This window comes from Chionomys nivalis, chromosome 13, assembly GCF_950005125.1.
Source record: "Chionomys nivalis chromosome 13, mChiNiv1.1, whole genome shotgun sequence".
Lineage (NCBI taxonomy): Eukaryota > Metazoa > Chordata > Mammalia > Rodentia > Cricetidae > Chionomys > Chionomys nivalis.
Genome location: NC_080098.1, coordinates 42,894,574 through 42,916,910, shown reverse-complemented (window position 1 = coordinate 42,916,910; position 22,337 = coordinate 42,894,574). Strand labels below are relative to the sequence as shown.

The following is a 22,337-nucleotide window of genomic DNA, read 5'->3' as shown; positions in this document are numbered from 1 at the left end:
TTACTATTTGACCAGGAGAGCTTTTTTTCTTTTAAATGCTAAGCGGGTGAGAGTAAGACCAGCTCTGAGGCCCTGTCTGTTGGCCCTGCACAGTCCAATATGGTGAAGGCGTGTTCATTGCCTCTGAGAGTAATACACATTGCCCCAACTCCAGAGTCACAGCAGGTCTGTGTTACCATTAAGCAATTTGTAACATGCTGCTCACAGACCCCATTTAAGTGCTTGGTCTCCTGAAAAAGCCCGAGCTGTTCGTGCACCTAGCGCAAACCAGGAAGCCACCATTTCACAACTGTGTAGGTTTTTGCTGCTAATGCTAAATCAGGGAGACCTCTTTTAAAGGAGTTGCAGCACCCATGCTCACTGCTCTGTAACTGCACCAGCATGAACCAGGAAGCTGTCTCCCAAAGAATCCATGTAATTTTTGTTGCTAATGCTGAATTAGGAAGCCTTGTCTTAAAGTAGCTGTGCTTCTGCTAACTGACAGCAAACAGAGCCTATCTAAAAATCGTCGGCTACCAAGAAGCTCCATTTTTTTGGTGGGTCTAGAAGCCCTCTTTTTTTCTTAAGCTTTTTTTAGGACTTATGTTGTTCCATGATGCAGACGGTGGGTGCTATTTTGTAAAAGGAGACAACTCGTTAGTTTCCCAGCTGCCCAGACCCCAATAATCACACAGAAACTATATTAATTACAACACTGTTTGGCCAATAGCTTAGGCGCATTCCTAGATAGCTCTTACATCTTCAATTAACCCATTTTTATTAATCTAATAATCATGGCTGTGGCCTATCGGTAAGATTCTGTTGTCTCTCTCCTTCAGCAGCTACATCACATCTCTCTGACTCCTCTACATATATCCATATATATTTCTGTTTGGATTTTTTTCCTGGCTTTGTTCTGCCCTGCCATAGACCAAAATCAGCTTCTTTATTAGCCAATGGTAATAAAGCATATTCACAGCATACAGAGGGGAATCTCACATCAGGGACCAAATGTTTTCTTAACAATTTTCCAGGTAGAAAAACAAGAATGATAAAAAGTATGCACAATAGAGTGATGGCTTGGTGATGGGGGCTGAACATTATGGTTAGAGGGAAAGGTCCTCTGGTTCAAAACTCACAAAGCACTTAGGTTTGCAGATTCTTCTGGACGTATGGACAAGCACAAGTAGAAACAAGTCCACATATAGGAGTTAGAGGGGCACCAACAGGACATGAAGGGAGAAAGTCACAAGGACTGGAATAATGTTAATATCCAAGTCTAAAGGAGGTGGGAGGATGGCAGGCATGATGACACCCTACCCATGAGGCAACAGGGCAATGACCGTGGATTGCTGAGTTAGCAGTCATGGCAGAATCAGTGCCAAGTCCCAAAGAGAAAACAAACCAGGTGGTAGTGGAGAAAGTCCGGTGTGGAACATTCAACAGTAAAGAAGCCAGCCAAATCCACAGGGCTTTCTAAAGGTGTGGGGCTCCCTCCCAGGCAGCGGTCACCTGAAAACCAAAAGAACCAGGCTTAGTGGATGCAGGTAGAGAGACAATGTCACTAAGAACACCCCTTTCAAAATGCCCTTGCTGTGTTTACTGAAACCTTGGGGTAGATCAGCTGGTATTTTCTTAACTCTAGAAATGGAGCAACCGGAAAAAGAAGCAGGAGTTGACCATACACTCTATTCTGTGTGCCATGCATACACAATGGGGCGTGGCGGTTCTGACCAAAAGGAAGCCAGTGCAAAGCTTGGTAACAGCTTCAGGGAAATAAGTGAATAAGGATCATATCTGCTCAAGAGGAAAAAGTTTCTTGGTTTCATTGTACCAGGGTTATAAGAAATATTCTGTCAGCACCCTGAGCCTCTTGGACATGTTTTAATTCATTTCTCTGAGCATGAAGCCAAAGATTCACTGTCTACAGAAATTCCATGTGCCAAGCTCTACATTGTCTAAACAGTCATTCACGAATAAGAATTTTCACATGCCAGAGTGACAGTGGAGTTATAGGTGATGATGCCGTACATCGATCTTTGTGGCATTCAACCTTCTTCTGCCCCTCTGTGTCTTTCTCCTTACATTCATGACATATTTTATTTTGTTTTCATGTGGATCCATAGAGCTGGACCACTGAAGAAAATTCAGTTAAGACTGAATGGTGCTGACACATGCCTTTAATCCTAGCACTCAGGAGAGAGAAGTAGGTGGATCTCTGTGAGTCCGAGGCCAGCCTGGTTTACAAGAGCTAGTTCCAGGATAGGCTCCAAAGCTACAGAGAAACCCAGTCCACCCCCCCCACCTCCAAAAAAAAAAAAAACACTGGATGGTGCTTTCTGGAGCTGGAGTAGCACATCAAAAGAGGCAGGGCAACTGGAGAGAAAGTAAAGCCACTGCTGGGCAAGCGTTGAGACTTAGATTCTCTAGAAGCCATATAGAAGCTGCTGAGCATCGTGATGTGTGCCCATAGGCCCTGTGCTAGGGAAGCAGGAATTTTCAGATCTCTGGCTGTTCTACTTTGTGATTGCTCGTGCAATGAGAGATTCTGATTCAAAACAAACCCAAAAGTAGCTGGTGGTTCCCAAGAAGCCTCAACTGAGTTGTCCTGTGACCTCCACTTTTCCTGGTTTTTGAAAAGCAACTGAGCAGCCAGACCTGTGAGCATATCCTGCCCTCCTGGCACTCAGGAGAGTGAGTACCAGGAGAAGAGAGAGGAGCATGAATGAGTTCAATAGTTTGGGCTACAGAGGGAGACTATATATCTTAACCTACCTTTCCACCCACCAAAATCCACACCTGTTTTCTCTTATTAGAAAGCAAAGAAAACAATCAAACAAACAAACAAACAAAAAAAAACCAAAACAAACTAATCAGAATAGGACAAAGCAAATATATAAACAAAAAAGAAAAAAAAAAGCCAAAGAAAAACACAAGAAACACACACAGATGCAGAGATACGCATTCACACACAGAACTCCTGTGTAAACAGAAACTACAATGGACAAGCCAAAGACCTGTAATGCTTAAAAAAAATTAAAAGGACAGAAAACCCATTATGAGAAAAAAATCCTTAATCAATACTGTTGGTTTGGTTTTGTGTTGGCCATCTACGGCAGGGCATGAGCCCTTGACCTCAAGTGTGATTTGTATACCCAGTGCGACTTCATTAGAGAAAGCAAATGTTTCCCTTGTGAATGGCTGTCTGCTGGAGAAAGCTTCTGGAATAAGGATGCCGGCTGTGTCCACTCCCCTTCTCCGCACTGGTACCCCATCTGGCTCAGAGAGATATACTGTCTATGTGCAGGCCCGGTGGATGCTTCCACAATCACTGTAAGCTCATATGTGCATCACCCCTGTTGGGTCTAGAAGGCCTTGACTCCTTGGTATTTTCCACCCCCACTGGGTCTTATACTTTTTCCACCTCCTTTTCAAGTTCCTGAGCCCTGAGGGGAGGGGTCTGAATGAGATATCCCATTTAGACGGAGTGTTCCCAGGTCTCTCGCTTTTTGGACCTTGTCCAGTTGTAGGTCTCTGTATTTGTTCCCATCTAATGCAGTGGGAAGCTTCTAGGTGATTCCATTTAGAGTTCTTTATTCCATATATGTATTTATTTTAAGAAGCTTCTGTTATAGTAAAGGCTTCCATGTGACATATGACTCCTCAAATAGCCCTTAGTTTTACTTGTCCTTCCCCTTATCTCCTCTTATTCACCTCTTCCATTCCCTTCTCCATTTAATCCTCAGACCACATATGTATGTATAATACACATACCACACACACGCAGACACACACAGACACACACAGACACACACACACACACACACACACACCGCTGCAACCACAAAGCAGGGTTTGAGTACAGGATTCAGAGGGAAGGGTTTCCTAAGGAAGAAGAAATAGAAAATATAGTCATAAATGGACTGGGTGGTGGGGTGGAAGCTGGAATAAGAGGATTTTTTTTCTCATTTTTAGTTTTTAGTAGGACACTTAGGGGAGAATTCTCTTCTTTGAATCCCTGTCACGTGTCCATTTTTTCTATTGGAGTCTCTCTAACTCTCTCTCTCTCTTTTCTCCCTTCCTCTTTCCCTTCCCTGTCTTCCTTCGTTTATCATTTATCCGTTCCTTCCTGAGCTCTCTCTCCCCCATACATAATTTGGCAATTCATTATGTCATCTCTCTTTCCGTGCTTCTCCTAGTCTCCTACAGACTCCTTCTCTGTGTGTGATAAATAATTGGAAAGCAGAAGCAAGGTGCTACCGTCTCAGCATCAGCTGCAGACGTTGACACCAGCTGGTATCCTAACATCTGCTTAAGGTTTACTTTTGGTTCTAACCCTGACCTGATAAGAAGATTCTCTTCCCCTGATGAATCCATCTAAGGTTCTAATCCTTGGGTTGTTTTGAAATTCTGAACATGATTTTAAAGATACTATTTTTTTTTCAATGGAAATTAAAGCAAAAACAGAATGAGGTATCCTACGGAGGGATCTTAGAGAGTATATTTTACAAAGTAAGATACAAAGTCAGTTACCACTGCAGTTGAAGATGATTATTTGCAAGATTATGGAGGTCACATGGACTCCCTCTACCCTCAGGATGAACTTCTCTTGTTACAATTTCTTCCCATGCCTCTCTCCAGATCATTTTATCTTTGGTAATTTCTTCCTTGGTGGAAGTTACCCATTAGCTGTAAGGTGTTTCTGTTTCCTACTTCTAGTTTTACCGTGTGACTAAACTCTCTCAGTGTTTTGGGGTGTCCATCTGTTCTTCTCATGTGATAAGCCTTCCAATTTTGTTAGTTTTCTTCCTGTATTCAATTTTAGCTTCATTCATTAGCTCCTTTTCTTATCGTTTTCTGGTAATAACCTCCAAGGAATTAGCTAGAATTCATAAATATTGTTTCACCTGTAGAATTCATTCTATTCTAGATAATTTTGACACACCCTGTTTAACATTAGCATGTTTATTTTAACAGCAATTAGCTGCATAGACACCCATGTTTCATGGAATATTATAAAAAAGACAAAGTTAATTCTGTGATTATAGATTTAAATTCTGTTCTGTCTAGTATGCTTCAAAGAAGAAAATTCAAAGGTGACTAGGATTGCCTGAAAATTCCTCTACCAATTATCAACCACAGCTGCATGCTGGGAAAGATCCTGGGGAGTCTAAAATGTAGTGGCACCTGGGTTCCACCCCAGACTAACTCACTCTGAAAAATGCAGCCTGGGTATATGATTTTGAAGCTAGCACCTAACCAGAGTAGAGAAGTGCTGTGTCTGTGGTCATGAGTACAAAGAAAGAATAGCGATAAGCAAAATATGTCAGGAAATTAAGGCTCAGTACTTCATTTGGGTCTCCAATCCAACATCCTCAGAGGCGGGTCAGAGTCTTTTCTTTGGCCCAGTTTTGGATTTCTGCTTGTCCAAATATAAGGTAAAAGACCAGACCAAACATGTTGACAGCAGCAGACAGGAAAAACACATTCCTCCATCCTGATTCAGAATCCTGAACACAGAAAAACACAATAACTATTAATGTTATAAATTCATTCACCACCAATTATTCAAATCCTTGCCTTTGTATATTGCAATACTAATCACAAAAAATTTAGGGGGCAAATACAGAATGTACTTAGCATCTTCTCAGCCAACAGGGGTCATGAAACTGTTGGGAACCAAATGACTCAAAAAAGCATATTGGGTCCTATTTTGTGGTAGCTATTTCTTCAAACAAAAACAAATGAAACAATATTGATATTTTCCAGAAATCTGGATTTCAACAATTATGAAAGTTTTCAGTTGTGACTGAAATGCATCATTAAATGCCCTTCTTGTTTGTTTTGTTTTTTGGCTGTTGAGTCTCACCAGCTCAACTCTCAACGAGGACCTTTTAATGCAGTATGAGCTACAATTGACCTATTTGAGAAGCCTTCCTGCCAGGCCAACCATGGTTCATTGGTGGCATTATCATCATAGTGGACTCATAAATTTCCTCAGAAATTAGCCTGGAATCTAGGTCATCTAGCTGAACTAAAGACAAAACAAAAAATTTGCTTCTCAGGTTGATACTCTTTCATCTTAGCGAGACTCTTCTGTTTCTGCTGTCCCTCTCACTCACAAGTCCAACCTGCAGGTTTGGAGCAAACCTCCCACCCCGTGCTCCCTGAATTCTCACAGCTATTCTCTTCTCTCTACAGTTTAATGTCCTTAAACTGACCCCTGGGATGCTTGGTTTTCCCTTTTATGAGGTTGAAAACCTTTTATAAGCCAGGCGGTGGTGGCGCACGCCTTTAATCCCAGCACTCAGGAAGCAGAGGCAGGTGGATCTCTGTGAGTTCGAGGCCAGCCTGATCTACAAGAGATAGTTCCAGGACAGGCTCCAGAGCTACAGAGAAACCCCGACTTGAAGAAAAAAGAAAGAAGGAAGGAAGGAAGGAAGGAAGGAAGGAAAGAAAGAAAGAAAGAAAGAAAGAAAGAAAGAAAGAAAACCATTTATAATTAATCCATTTGGGCTCCTCATGATCTCCCTCTTCCTTCCTTTTGTCTCCATCACTTATTAATCCTCGACATACCTCATTCATTCTCACCATTGTGAAGACCTCTCTCTCGTCTATGTGGCTGTGAGCCCAGTCTTTAGTTGCTGATCTGTCACTCACTCTTGCCCCCTTACTCTTTCCACCTCCCCGAAGTCATAGAAAAACTGTCATTTGCACTCAAACAGCTCGTTTTTCACAAAGTCGATGCCTATCCCTTTTGAAACATTCATCTTTCGTTTTTTTTTCCCTGGGAAGCATGGCGTGCCAGGGTCTGTCTGACTTAGAGGTGTTCATGAACTGAGTATTCAAATCCATGCTCGCTTCCCCCGGCCAACCCTACCATCTTTGAGAGCGCAGTGTGTATTTTCAATGCCTAAAACAATACCTGCCACTTGCAGATGTTCAATAACATGCCCAACCTGACTGATGAGGAATCCGGTGGTGGTGGAAGAGATGATTCCTGCAGTGAGCCCAAATCCCCTGGAGATGCCCATAAGGAAGCTCGCGTATCTGTGGAGGAGACGATTTTATGTAGAAAGCACTGGGACGCCTGCAGCACTTGAACGTTCGTGAAACACATTTCTTAACGGCTGGGTCACTTGGATTAGCGCAGTTTTTATGACTAAAGACATCCAAAGAGATGTCATCTATTTACCAGCTCTGAAATTATCTGTTCACTGAATCAATAGAATAACCAGAGACAGGATCTCTGTGGGAGCTGAGTGTTTCCGTCACACTGCTTGGTGCAGAAGGCAGTTTGTATAAGAGACAGGATGCGGACAGAGGCCACTCTCTGCCTCAGGTCCTGGTTCTGTCCTTGTGTGATCGCAGACATATATTGCATACCCTTGGCTATACCTTGTCTCCTCTCCCTGAATTAGAAGGGCATACTAGGATCCACCTAATGTACTTGTGATGATGACATACATTGATTTATGAGTATGTGTTAGCATTGGTGAGTAGTCCGTGTCTGGTGGCTGATAGGATAAAAACCCTGAATATTTCCAAAACAGATGTCTGTGGCCTTTTCCCAAAACACACAGTCTAATCTCTTATCAGGAAACTTGAAAAACTTTTATCTAGCCAGGAATGAGACACATGGCCATGCTGTGAACCAACATTTCTAGTTATCTGTCATTCCACTTTGATTTAGGGCACGTCAACAACAGACAGGCTTTGCACAGTGGCATTGTCGGCTGAGATCTACCAGCACTCGGGAGGTCTGATAAAGTCAACAGGCAAGCCCTTACCTGGGGGCAACATCTAGAGTGTTGATGATGAACCCGGAGTCACAGAAATTGCTGGTTCCCGGAATGAGTATCAGCAAAACAATAGTTGCTATGTAGCTAGAAGTCACAAAGGGCAGGGCCACAGCACAGAGTGATGGAAGAAGGAGCCCTGGAGAATAAGGACACAGTCAAGAAGCTTCTCAAATCCCACAAAAGAAGGGATTGGTTACCTGAATCCACACACCTATCCTTACCCAGGGATGAAAAGAGTTTTCGAACTGTGATTAAGCTGAGAAGATTCCTGGACAGAAGAAAATCTGCCATCTGACCTCCTAAAATTGTACAGCTTGAGGCAGCAATAAAAGGCAGGGAGGACAGAACCCCACTCTGAAAGAAGGAAATGGACACAGAACATCACAGAGCAGTGCGAGGCGCCAGCATTTATCACAGACCATCTCTGCCTAACCTCCACCACTCCAAGTTGTTTGAGGGAAACTAGCACCTTTGTCCCACTGAAAGAGCGCTGTCTTAGGTAAGACAGTCAACTCCTAAGAAGAGCTATGCCAATTTCTAGGGGAAACTTCTGAACCAGTGCGAGTTGCGGAAGACCATGGTGATTAAGAACCCAGGTGCACAGCAGCTCCGCCATGCGGTAGTCACATAACCCAAAGCAAATTATCTCACCTCCGAGGGTTCAATTCCACTGCTGTGGAATGGGAATCATGACATTGTCTTTGTCACCATCATTGTGAAAGTTAAATGATTCTATCCACTGGAATATAACGGACAGCATAGCACCACAGTCACTATTGTCAGGGTCACAGTAGAGGAGTGTACTCACGTCTCTGATGTTAACGTGGAGCACCGTACTGATGTATGTCGGTAGGTATGTTAAGATTATGGTGCACAGCCAGAAATGACTGAAAAACCCCATGAAAATGGCCCACAGTGGCAGGCATCTGACCATTGCCTTGATGGGGATGGATCTTCTGGGAGAACTAGACTGAAAAAAAAAAAAATCAACCAATATCGGCATTAAGATAGATGATCTCCCTACGAACAGTGCTCTGCAGACCTCTGCATGACCCATGGGTTGGAAGGAGAGGGTGTGGTATACCTGCTGAGCCAGTGAGGATGTGATATGTTCCTTTTCCCTCGCACTTATGCATGGGTGATTCATGGGGTCATCGTAAATCACTGTGAACCACAGGACACAGCAGACACAGCCAATGCTACCTGGGAAGTAGGAATGAAGTTACTTTCATGGTAGATTTATATTTTGGAAGAATAGGGTCTTGTCTGAAATATCAACTTAGGATTATTCTACCATAAAAACCTGAATTTCCCTTACCTTCTTTTCCACCCTACAGAACGCATTAACTGAACCATTTTAGATGCCAACTCTCAAACAGAGAGTTGCTTTTTGTCCAGAATCTTGGAGATAATGTGGGCATGAATAAATCACAGCACAGCTGAGGCTTGGGGATCCAGTGTTTAAACTCATGTGGTCCTAACAGCAATTTCTGAGCACACATGTCATCGTCTTGTTTTGGTTTGCATGGTCAGGACTGAAGGGAAAAGTAGTTATGCACACATGAAACTACTGGCCATAAAGTCAGCCATTGTAGCACAGAATTATTTCTAATATGTTTGCAAGAGATTGCAATTTGTATTCAAACTATAAATCCCTTGTGGAGTCCCAGGAAGAGAAACCCTTCCATGCCTGGTTAATATACATGAAACAAAATGACTGTGATTAACATCATAGGGCTAAAACAAAAGAACAAACTGCAGAAAGTTGTCTACTTATTGGGATTTTTGTCATTTCAAAATATTGTATGTTAAATGATTTGGGGACTAATGTTCTTTAAATCCCTCCCAAACTGAAGGTGCACTCAACCAGCTCTGATGTTTTAACTGTACAGAGTCCCAAGGCCAGGCACTGCATATGGTGGTAGAGATACTGGGGAGGTACGTGTGGAAGGCAGGATAGGCACTATAACTGATTTTTCAGAAGCTGGAATGTGAAGAGTGACCTCATCTGCCCTGTGCACGTGGATTGTCCAAACCACTGGGAAGGTGTGAGACGAAGACACATGAACTACGTTAAGAAAGCTACCAATGCTCAACATTCTTCATCATTTTTCATTTAATAAAAAACACTGGGAGGGTGCAAGTAATGTATGTCTTAAAATCAATGACTGAAAAATAGAAGTATGATTTAAAGTTAAATTATGATTTAAGAGACAGTGACTCACCAAAGATATAGAAGATAAAAGGCCAGCCCAATGCCTGTGAGATTAATCCCCCCACACAGAGGATGATGAAGGACCCAAATGCTGCCCCTAAAGAGAAGACGGAGAAAAATCAGCTATGGAAATAGCAATGGCTAGAACGTGGACGCTGTCCTCACAGTGAGGTAGCTGATTTGGAATTGCTGGGTGGGGATTCACTCCTGTTCACAAGACTCTCCCAACGTCACATGAAACAGCGAGTATTGTAATAAGCAATAGTTTACTTCAGTCGCTCCTTAATAGCAGTGTGACCAACTCTAACTATTCAGTTTGACATAGAAACTCTTTGCCAAGTACAACTTACCAAAATTAAAAAGGTACAGTCCCTACCTTCAAAGAGATTTTAGCCTAATCTGTAAGCAAATCATGAGGAAAATTTACTCTTATAAATGTATTCCAACTAGATTACAACTGGAACCTGGGGTCAATGCTGATAGCAACAGCCAGGCGTGGTGGCACATACCTGTAATTCCAGGAATCAGGAGTCTCAGGAAAGAGGAGTAACACGAATTTGAGGCCACTCTGGGCTACATTTAGAGTACCAGTCCAGCTATGGCTATCTACTAAAACTTGTGTCAAATAAATAACAGCCAAATAAACAAAACAACAATTACAGCTTGTATTTACAGACTCTTGCTTTTCAAGGTAGGAAATGCATTTAACATAGCAATATTACATATACCTAGTGTACATAAACACTTGAACATACAATCACACATACAAACCTCGGAAAGGTTTCATTAGCTAATAGTCACCTGTGCAATATGAATACAATCCAATGTATTCTATTCTTTCTATTCTATTCTATTCTATTCTTTTTTTTTTTTTTTTAAGGAAACAAATATCACTTTATTGTTTGAGTCACTAAATTTTGAGACAAGAGTTGTAGGTTTTTATTTCTTCCTTCATCCTTTCAACAGTCCCTTAACACAGATTTTACACAAATATTGAGTGCACCTGAAACAAATGTATAGTTTCAGAGGTTTCTGTTTGAGAGATAGGTCATTAGTATTTTCAGGTTTGTAGATCATACAGTCTTGGTCTTTATTGCAATCAGTTCTGCAGGGTGGTGTGGTAGCACTCTCACGGCCAGCCAAGAAACAAACAAGACCAAATCTCATATGTAGGCTGCTTTTTACCAGCAGTTGGAGCAGATCATCTTCAAGACACCTTCCTGCACCAATATTATGCAATTCCAGAATTTGTTTTCTGTTTTCTCAATTTCTTGTTCCAGATAAAGCCTTAAAAAAGGGTATTTTAGAATCAGATATTTTTTTCTTTTGAGTATGCTTCTGGGACTGATCTCAGAACCTTGTGTTTGCTAGCCAAGTATTTTGTCACTGATATATAGTCTCCCTGTGACAAAATATTAAAATGATGTTATAATTGCCTTTTCCTTTGCAAACATATAAAAATATCATTCATTAGTTGCTGATTTATCTCTCCCATATCCAAGGGGAAAAGTAACATAGACTTGAGTAGAAGGCTGTACGCACAGATCTATTTCTGAGAGCCCATGAGATTGTGCTGTCACTTTCCATTCTGGGTGAACACTGTATTCTTTTTCTCAGCCCTGACTCTGAACTTCGGTCTCCTTGTGCACAATTTTCATTCTTACAAAGGACGGGATGAACAAAGACATGGTATTTAACCTACAAATGTATGTCTTTATTTTTGCTTCTGATATATTGTTCTTTAAAATATTTTTATTGGGTAAAATGGAGATCAACATTTCTGACAATCTATATCTACAGCCTCGAGCTCATTTGACAATAACATTTTTAATTTTTTTCTATTTGTCCTATTAAGCCTCCATGCTTTGTAGGCAGTCTTTAACTTTCCTTTCTCCCCCAATTATCTTCATGAGCCACTCAATATTAAGTGTTTAGTCTACAGAAAGGCATACCAAGGTTATTAAAGCAAAACTGTTTGTGCCTCTACAGGAGTATGTAGGATAAGAACTAGGCTCATTGTCTTTATTCTACCTCCAGGCTGATTTTTAGATTCCACTGGACTGGAAATATTAATGACCCTATTTTTCTTGATAGTTATCATTAACTATGCATTACTCAAGCACATGTTTAAGTTTGTATTAATATCGACAGTAAATAGAAAAATATATCAGAGAATTATATATTGATCCATCCAAAGTCAAAATAAATGAGAGCATATCTGCTATTAAAATAAACAGCATAGCTAAAACAAAGGGTAAGTTATTAGTGATTTTTATTCTCCATTACCTACAGTTTCAAGAGAAAGGTCACACTTCTTAAGAGCAGTAGCATTGCAACTGTTCTGCTATCATTTTTGAATGAGCCTTCGGAAGAGCCTAGCATGCCCATCTTTCAGTGCAGAAAGGGAAGCATTCTCATCCATTATTTGCAGCAACTATTCTATTCTATTCTATTCTATTCTATTCTATTCTATTCTATTCTCCCACCCTATACTATCCTCTCCATAAATTTTCATGTTAAATTCCAGGCTTTGTTGCTACTAAATTGATTTCATGACACCACTGTATGTCTTTAATTTGAAAAGTGATATAGAATATAAATATGATAATAAAACTATAATGGGAGATAGGAGCAGAAAAGGTTATATTAATAGTAATTGGGAGACTAAACAATTGCCTCAACAGTACAAAAGACAAATCAGCGTTGATACAAAGAAAAGAAATCCAGCCAGAGAAGGAAGATTAGCTGTGGGAAGTTGACCTAGAGGAAGTACTGACCATGCTGATGGAGAAGCAAACAGGAGGGAACAGAGAGCAGGATATGGCTTGTGCTGGACACGAGTGAGGTTGATAGGATCTCAGCTCTATTCTTCACATACATATTCTCAGGTCTACAAGCTGCTCTGAAGTCTCCACCAAGAACATTATAATGTAGTAATTGGCGTTAACAAATAGGAGTGGTGCATTCATGATTCTTCAATGGCTCCTCAAAACCACTGTGACCAAATCTAAATTCCTTGCTGTGTTATACATCCTCACCTGAGCCAGCAATGCTGGTGAGCTTGCTGCGTTCAAGTGGAGGAGCCCACTTTGCCCAAATTGTAAACTGACCAGTCCACGCCATTCCCTGCAAGAAAAGTCATTAAGATCATGTTTTTGTTTTTGTTGTTGTTTGTTGTTTTGTTTTTTGTTTTTTTGCAGATGTATCCCACTCAGTCTGATAAAACATCTGGATACCTGGGCCATCCCCTGGACTGTGCGAATGATGATGACTAAAATCACCCCAAAGTCAGCAGCCAGTGGAGTAAACAGCGTGAGCAGGGACGAGATGAGCAAACCAGCACCAAGTATCTGCTTTGCTCCAAATATCCCTGCTAAATATCCACTTGGTATTAGAGTCAGTATGATTCCATAGCTGATAGAGCTGAAGATGATGCCCTGAGTCTCTGGGCTCCACTGATAAACGGCAGCCTGGAAAAAAAGAAAAAGGGTGAGAAGGGGAACCCTCTCTGCTAAGACATCCTGACTTGAAAATCTACTTTATGAGCCGGGCGGTGGTGGCATACGCCTTTAATCCCAGCACTTGGGAGGCAGAGGCAGGCGGATCTCTGTGAGTTCGAGACCAGCCTGGTCTACAAGAGCTAGTTCCAGGACAGGCTCCAAAACCACAGAGAAACCCTGTCTTGAAAAAAAAACCAAAAAAAAAAAAATCTACTTTATGCTCACAGTTGTTGGGTATCCAAGAGATTCTATTATAACAATAGTTACTTTGGTTTTAGGTTTTTTTTCCTCTCTCAAAATATTACCTAACTTATGATTTTTGTTTGATTGTTTTACAAATAATCAACTCTATCCCCAATTTGTTTCCCTTAGAAAAGGAAAGTTTTAAACATAAGAAAAAAAGGAGAGAAAGATACACAGTTGTGGGGTTGAGCTGAAGAGATGTCTTAATTGTTAACTGTATGAGTTGCTCCTGCAGAAGACTCGAACTGAGTTCCCAGAGCCCATGTGGTGGCTCACAACTGTAACTTAAGTTCCAGTTGATCTGATGTTCTTTTGGCATCTGTGGATGCCAGGTGGAGGACATACATACATAGTGACAGAGGCCCACACCCAGAAAATAAAAATAAACAATCTTTAAGAAAAAGATGACCAGTTACAGAGGTGAAAAAATAGAAACAGTAACCAACCACAGCAGGATGCCTTGCTTTATTCAAGAACTTCCTTTAAAACCTGAATACCACTGGCTCTCACTGAATAAAGTCAATACAATTTTGCTGATTTCTTATCAACCCCTGACTGAAAAAAAATTAAGTTTAGTTATGGACCATCTGACTGGAAGAGCCAAGTTAAGTTACTAAGGTATACATTATGAATTAATAAATTCTCACATAGTTCAATACTTAATTTTGATAGTCTCTGAATATCTAGATCTGAAATCATATTATAAATTAGATCACCAAAGAGTGTAAAATAAGAAATACTTTATTCACTTATGATAATTTTTACCAGCCAGGAGTTGCCTTTAATCCCAGCACTAGGGAGGCAGAGGAAGGCAGATTTTTGTAAGTTTGAGGCCAGCCTGGTCTATATAACAAATACTAGGACAACCAGAGCTATAGAGAGGGGCCCTGTCTCAAGAAAGAAAGAAAGAAAGAAAGAAAGAAAGAAAGAAAGAAAGAAAGAAAGAAAGAAAGAAAGAAAGAAAGAAAGAAAGAAAGAAAGAAAGAGGATTATTATAATTCAGACTATGATTCATATTAGAATTAACATTTGAGGATGAACATAAACAGAACAGAAAATTTGAGGAAGGGAAGATAGTTTGGGAAGGTCCAAGAGAGGGAACAATCTCGAGCCATCTTTTGAAGGATGCTTGCGATTTGTGCAAAGACAACAAGGAAGAAAGGAAACTGGGCTTACGGCATCTGGGATATAAAGTGCTCTCATACTGACAGTGACAGGGCTGGCTCTGAGCAGAGACTTTTCTGGACCATTTATGGATGGGTGTGTTCTGAGGAGGAGGACCAGGCTCTGGTGGAGCACAGCGTGTCCAGATACATGTCAGTTAACTTGAAGGTGCCCTGGGTCCCCAAACCCAGGAGTGTGAATGGGTAGGTGAAATATAAAACAATCATAAGCCATGAATTATAGGGATGACAGTAGGAATGTGTAGGAAGTGAGAGGATAAAGGATGCTTGCAGAAATAGGGTATCTTTATGGCTCTTACATAGACGGGATGAACGAGTGATAGAGGGATTGTTTAACTCAATGGTTGATGAGGAAAATGGTAAAAAAAAAAAAGTGGCAGCTTGTGAAAAAGAGAAGGAAAAGAACCACACATATCTAAGCTGAAATGGAATTTAAGTAGATGACAAACCGCCTTATTCAGCCACAGTAGGGGAGCTGCTGACTGGAGAAGAGGGGAGACTGATTCTCCAGGGGACTAGAATCATAAGCATTTCTACTATTCATATAGAATTTGAAGAGCTATAAATAGCTAAAAATGATGAAAGCTGCAGGGACTCAGACACAATTGGATAACACAGAAGGGTTTCCCTAGGGAGTAACTAGTCTTTCTCTGAAGATACCCAAGTAGCTTATTTGTCCTATTTTTAAATTGCTAACATTTTCTTACAACTTGTCTATAATATTACTTCAAAGAATGATTATTACTATCATAGCATCAAGAAAGGCCTCAAAAATAATTTCAGATCTTGCAGTTTACAGCTGAATTCCACACCCAGCAGAGCTAAGACTAAAACCTCCCATCCAGGTTCTTCCTTTTTTTCACTGCTGCTTTCTCTCATCTAAGAACCTTCTCTCTACCGCACTCACCCGCGCGCTAAAGTCCTTGATGCTTGTGCTCCAGTTACCGAGAGGGTCGGTCAAAGGGCTGTCCATGGATACGTTAGCTGGGTCTTGATGCTGGGTGCTGTTTACCATGGCGATGATGGCAATGCTCAGACTCACACGCTGCGTTATCATGGTGAAATTGGAGAAGTGCATGATGAGAGCCAGTCCATAGCGCAAGGAGCAGAAACCTGAATCTAGGAAGCACAGAGTTACACGGTGAGCACCCTAAAGCAGGTCGCTGTTTGCATTTCCTCCGCAGTTAAGTCTGCCAGAACTCGGGTCACATGACTCCTGCTTTATTTGTTTTTCTTTTTGTTTTTCGTCCTTCCTTCCTTCCTTCCTTCCTTCCTTCCTTCCTTCCTTCCTTCCTTCCTTCCTTCCTTCCTTCCTTCCTTCCCTCCCTCCCTCCCTCCCTCCCTCCCTCCCTCCCTCCCTCCTTCCTTCCTTTCTTATGATGGAGATTAAATCCTGGCTTTTCATGTGCTTATCAGACAAACAATCTACCACTGAACTTCAACCCACCCCTCTGGCATTTTTTAGAATGCTTTTGAGACTGGTCTCCTTAAGTTTCCCAGACTGGCTTTGGATTTACTTTGTAGCTCATGAAGGCCATGAAGGTCTTGAACTTGCAGTCTCTCCTGCCTCAGCCCTCCATGATACCGGAACTACAGACCAGTTGTTATCAGACCCAGCTAATCCCAATGACCCCTTTTCACCAAAATAATATTGCCTCCAAACCCCATTGCCATATTATTTTGCTAGCTTTACTAGAATGATTGTGATGAGTTTGGAATAGTGCAAATATGGCCTTCTTTTAGAGACAGCTGATGAGTAAAAGGAAAACCTTAATTCAAGGGTCTCATGCTAACACTGCTTCAAAATAAGAGACTGGGGAAACAAGGCAGAGCCAACCACGAATGCCAACAACTTCCTGCATGGCAGGGAGTTGCAAATGAGTGGTTCATCTTATTTAGCATGTTTAGTTCTCACAGGGCTTGTGAGATCACACACTGACTGCTTCCTTTCAGAGATACTACTTCCCCGTCTGAGGACTCTCCTTTGAACTCTCAGAGAAATAATCTGCTTCTCCTTCTCCATTCTTAACTTTCTCCCTCACTAGCCCAGTTCTCTGCTTCCTCTTTTCCTTGAGACAAGGTCTTAGTTTGTTGCCCAAGCTAGTCTGGAACTCGTAGGCTCAAGGGACACCCCAGCTCAGCCCCTGGAACATCTGGGACTGCAGGTGAGAGCCGATGCTTCACAGTACGCTGAACACTCTATTGACTCCTCTTCCCCCGCGTGTTACTAGACCCTGCCTTCATGGTTCTTCAGCTTTTCAGACAAATATGCAGAAACAATTTTGCTAAATTTATGGCTGTATAACACACATGTATATATTTACACATTCAGCATATTTCTAATATATGTATATATAGTGTATGTACTGATATTATATATTTATTTCCAATAAAATAAAACAATGGGCCCATATTAGGAGGATTTCCATGTGACTGATGGGGTAGGCTTTTTTCCCCCTGCATATTTGGAAAACAGAGTTGTGGGACACAAACGGAGTCTGTGAAGAAACAGAAAAATACATGGATGAAATCTCCAACTAGCCTGAGGGGTAGAGCTACAAATGAATTATTTCAATATCAATTTGAGTTTCCAAACTCAGAGGAAGTGGCCAGCCGTTTGGCAAGTGTGTTCTGCAGGGATCTGTTCCTAAATTGATAATTTGCTTTAAAATCGCTTCCTCAAAACTCACTGCACTCCTTACATACAGGATTTATTGATCATTTGGTTCAATTTCTGCCAGATTAATCCACAGTGTCTCCTAACCGTAAGGTAGAAGGTGACAGTTTGAGATGGAGGCTTGGTCTGTTTCATTTAATCCCAGCCCTCAGAAGGCTGAAATGGAATCAGAAGTTCACTAAGAGCATCCAGAGGAGAAGTATAGGGAAAGGCAGGGAGAGGACAGCTGGCGAAGGTGAAGGAGCTGGAGCCAGGTACCGAGTCTTCTATAACGACCTGCAAAGGAGGACAGTGGCCTTACCTTTCCTGTTGGTTGACTTCTCATTCATTTTGCTTCTCTGGGGAATGATGTGCACTCTGTGGTGGAGTTCCCCGCTGCTCCAGATCACTGTAACCACGACAGGCTGTGACCTATGAGAAGAACATCATGCAGGACATGACACACGGCCTCCTCCTGCCAATGCTGCCTCCTCTAGGGATCAGGAAGAGGTGGACATCTGTTGTTCATTTGTTTTTCTTTCTCTTTCAGATTCTGACTATGCTTTCAGCAGACTGCGTTATTATAAGGAAATCTGACTGGAAATCCTTAGAGCAAATTGTTTAAATTCTGTAGTCACCCATGTTTTCATCTCTTGAATACATTTTCTTTCTGTGTGGTACTATAAAAACTGAAAGAAGGAAGCCACAAAGGCTTTATCAAACCACAGAGATCCTATGCAATGCTAGGAAGCATCATTACTTATAGGACATACAAAAAGGACTTTTCAGTTCAAGAGCTAAAGATGAAGGTTCCAGAGCAGCCTTTACTCTCATCCTGACCATTTTCTTGTTCTCTCTGGACAAGTATCATGCTCTGTTGCATTTTCTTTGAAGATGCTGCATGACCTTCCCAGGCTGTGATGGTCAGCACTAATTGCCAATTTGTAGAATCTAGAATCACCTGGGAAGATGGACCTATGGGTAGCCTCGTGTGAGAGTATCTTGATTATGCTAACTGAGATGAGAAGTTTCATCCAGTGTGAGTGGCACCATTCCCTAGACAGGGAACCCTGGACTGCATAAGAGTGGAAAGAGAAAGTTGAGCTCTAGCATGCATGCATCACTCCCTTCTGACTGACGTAATCTGAGCAGCTGCTTCAAGCTTGACTTCCCTTCCATGATTAAAATATTCTTTATGGGAAGGGAATGGAGAAAAATATATAGCTCAATAAAAACAATTTTAAAAAAGAACTTAAAAACAATCAATGAGCATTTTATTGCGATGACAATATCCTTTTTTTTTTTGTTTGTTTGTTTGGTTTTTTTTTATTTTCGAGACAAGGTTTCTCTATAGTTTTGGTGCCTGTCCTGGAACAAGCTTGGAGAGCTGATAATATCTTTAAAACATTTATAAAATTATGTTAAACGGGGGACTTTTGCTGTAATCATAAATGAATTTAGCTACATTGAAAACCAAATAAAATTTATGGCCCCAAATATGAGCATGTTTAATTCAGTATTTGTATGTCTTTGAGAGGGATATTATTCATTTGCTTCTTTTACAGAAGAATATACATTCTAAGACTCTTGTAAATTATATCCCTTTTAGGCTGTATCTTCAATGACTGGTAAAACCACTTGCATCATATTTGTGTTTCATAATTCAGGATTTTATACTTTCTGAACCCCACAGTCTTAAAGATTCTAATAAACTGTGACCTTAGGACAGAGGACCATGATGGAAGATATTAATAAAGATTTTATTCAAAAATATCCATTGGAATATTTTTTATAACAGCAAAATTTTGGAGACACAGTTCAGAGGGTCAGTTCTGGAAACTTCCTGTCATGAACTCTGTTAAAACAATGCTTTTAAATCTATTAGCTGGGTGGTGTTGGCACATGACTTTAATCCCAGCATGTGGGAGGCAGGCGCAGGTGGATCTCTGTGAGTTTGAGGCCAGCCTGGTGTACAAAGTAAGTTTCAAGATAGGCTCCAAAGCTATACAGAAACCCTGTCTCAAAAAAAAAAATCTATTGAGATAATACTGGAGAAATACTTGTACTCAGTGTAAGCAGGATAATGTGTAATGTACATACACAGAAAACAAATTACACAAATGGAACCATGGATGTTCCCAAGGGGCAGACTCTGGGAGTTACTTTAACTGTATTATTCATTACTTCTCATATGAATGATTTTATTTGCATGTGCAAGTGTGTGTGTTCATGTATGTTCAGGCTTTGTGCATGTGTGTAAGGGTGCTAGAGGTCAGACTCCCGTGTCATTCTTCAAAAACTTTCCATCAGCCGGGCTGTGGTGGCGCACGCCTTTAATCCCCAGCACTTGGGAGGCAGAGGCAGGCGGATCTCTGTGAGTTCGAGACCAGCCTGGTCTACAAGAGCTAGTTCCAGGACAGGCTCCAAAACCACAAAGAAATCCTGTCTCGAAAAAACAAAAACAAAAACAAAAACAAAACAAAACAAAACAACCAAAAAAAAAAAACATAATCAAAAACTTTCCATCTTGTTTTTTGAGTTAGGATGTATCACCAATACCTGGATTTGCAGATCAGACTAGGCTGTCTGGCCAGGAAGCATCATGGTCCTGCTTGATGCCCTCCCTACCGAAAGAACAAAGTTTACTTACAAATAACTTTCAGACATCTCAATTTTGAGAGTCCACTATGTAGACCAGGTTGACCTTGAACTTCTGACCCTCCTATTTCAGTCTCCTGGGAGCTGGGATTAACTGAAACTTTATTACAATGGACCCACATCTAGGCTCAACTGCTGTGAAGAACAGATGAGCACCAGGGCTGATGCCGGCTGGCTGCTCTGGCCTGAAAGGCTTCCAAGTCTCACTAGCGTCTGGATGACGCCAGGATTCATCCTACTGCTCTGTACACAGCGCTAGAGGCAAAGACTCAGGTCTTCTGCTGAAGATGTGCACGTCTCTGGTGAGGAAGCCCGTGCAGAAGATTGGAAAGTTGTCTCCTCCTTACAGTTCACAGGGCCAGCACCTGGCCCTTCAAAGGCCAGCCTGCTTGTCCTTTCATTTTCTTAACATTCTAATTAAGTTTGAAAAACAATTACAAGCTTCGTTCTGAAGTCTTCAAAGTTTTAACTATTACCCCCAAAGAGCATTTGATGATAAAGCTTAAGATGAACTTTGATTTGAATACTAAAGAAATATAATCCAATTATCTCTTGCCCTTTCTGTTAGTGGAACTGTATTATAAACCTGTTCTGACCGTCGTTTCAGTCTAAGCCTAAAAGGGACAAGAATGAAGAGTCTTAACAGCCGTTTGTTTCCCCAAGGATTGCCCCTGGGACCACGTGTGCCTGTCAAGCACCCCGCGTCTGGGCTACATTCCACCACCCAGGCGGGCACACGAGGCTTCTATTGCCTTCAAGTATTATTTTGAATTTGGTTTTAATAATTTTCTGTTGTTTTGCTGTCTGGTGTTTCTTTTTCCTAAGACATATATAAAAATTGGTCTTTCCAAACTGTAGTCTTTCTATGACATAATAATGAAATATATTGATATGATATATTTGAATATATGATTAATATATAATATAATATTCATTATCATAATAATAATGAAATAATGCTTCTAAAAAATCACTAGGGTTTACAAAATCACAAGTTGTTAGTGTGATTGAAAGACAGTCAATCATTCAAAGTCTAGCTGTAAACAACTGGTACCATGGAAACCACTCAGGAAATGATAGTAAATCCTATGTCAAGGTTGCAAGTAGACCCATAAACACTGAAGTGAACATAAGTTCAAGTAAAATTTATGTTTAAAAAGGTTTATGACAGTATGGGTTGTATTTAGGGGCAAAGGAAAATACAGGCATCACGATTATGCACATAGGATTTTATATTGGGGGAATGGGGCTATAGAGATTATGGTTGCATAAGGGCTTCATCCTAGTCCTCTTAGTCTAGAACTCATCATTTTCTTGCGATGGTGTTTCTAATACTCTTTGATTTTCCCTAACAATCTGCTTGTCTTACATAATTCTGTTAGCCCAGTCTCCTGGTTTACTCAGAGCAAATGTTGCATATTGTTCAAATATCAGGAGCCAACAGTTCCCGCTCTGCGCAAACCATAGCAAGTTTCATAAACTCACAGCCTTGTTTCAGAGGGAAAGAGGAAACGATATTCCTTCATGGGACAGTTTGCGTGAAAACAAAATATGCGGTGTGCCTGGGTCACTCACTGCAAGGAGTTCTGCATCGTCAAATGTCACTAGTATTAACATTAGTAACAGCCACTATGTCCCCTCTCAGACCGTGTTAGACCATCTCAGACCCATGAATAAATACAGGCATATAGCAAATAAAAGCATTCTGATAAAACATTTGGTTGGTTTTAAACTTTTTTAAAATGTGAGTTCTTCTGCCTTGGAATCTACAACATGGATGAAGAGGGTGCTTATCTTGCCACAAACCTCAAAGAACATGAGGAAAACAATCCTCAGAGCATTAGGCAAAATGAAGCCCTTGTGTGCTCTCTACTTTTCTTAGGGACTGAAACAAAATGAGCCATCCCATGTGTTATTACATTTCTCAGACAATGCATTTATAAGTTAAATCATGGCAAAAAGAAAAAAATGTCCTAGGACCAAAGTGGAAAATTCTAGAAGTCAGTGTTACGCCAAAAAACGAAGCACACTTCAACTGTAACGCTGTCCACAAGGGCTCACAACTTGGTCCCTCTTCCCAGTTTGGAGCTGCACTTCCGA

The 22,337-nt window shown here is 41.0% G+C and overlaps 1 protein-coding gene across 2 annotated transcripts; it reads right to left on the bottom strand.

Moving 5' to 3' along the window:
• Positions 1–5,354: 5,354 nt before the first annotated feature.
• Slc17a2 (solute carrier family 17 member 2) lies at positions 5,355–17,929 on the bottom strand. 2 transcript variants are annotated; one of them, XM_057787881.1, is made up of 11 exons: positions 17,902–17,929; positions 15,831–16,042; positions 13,233–13,466; positions 13,035–13,122; positions 10,007–10,093; positions 8,866–8,984; positions 8,590–8,751; positions 8,003–8,135; positions 7,770–7,917; positions 6,939–7,029; positions 5,355–5,489 (listed from the first exon to the last, which is right to left on the bottom strand). In XM_057787881.1, the coding sequence occupies exons 1-11, from the start codon at positions 17,927–17,929 to the stop codon at positions 5,355–5,357; spliced, it is 1,437 nt and encodes a 478-aa protein (XP_057643864.1). The 2 variants fall into 2 exon arrangements, with proteins under 2 accessions (XP_057643864.1, XP_057643865.1); XM_057787882.1 differs by lacking the exons at positions 7,770–7,917; positions 17,902–17,929 and having other exon boundaries at positions 5,366–5,489; positions 15,831–16,001.
• Positions 17,930–22,337: the final 4,408 nt, after the last annotated feature.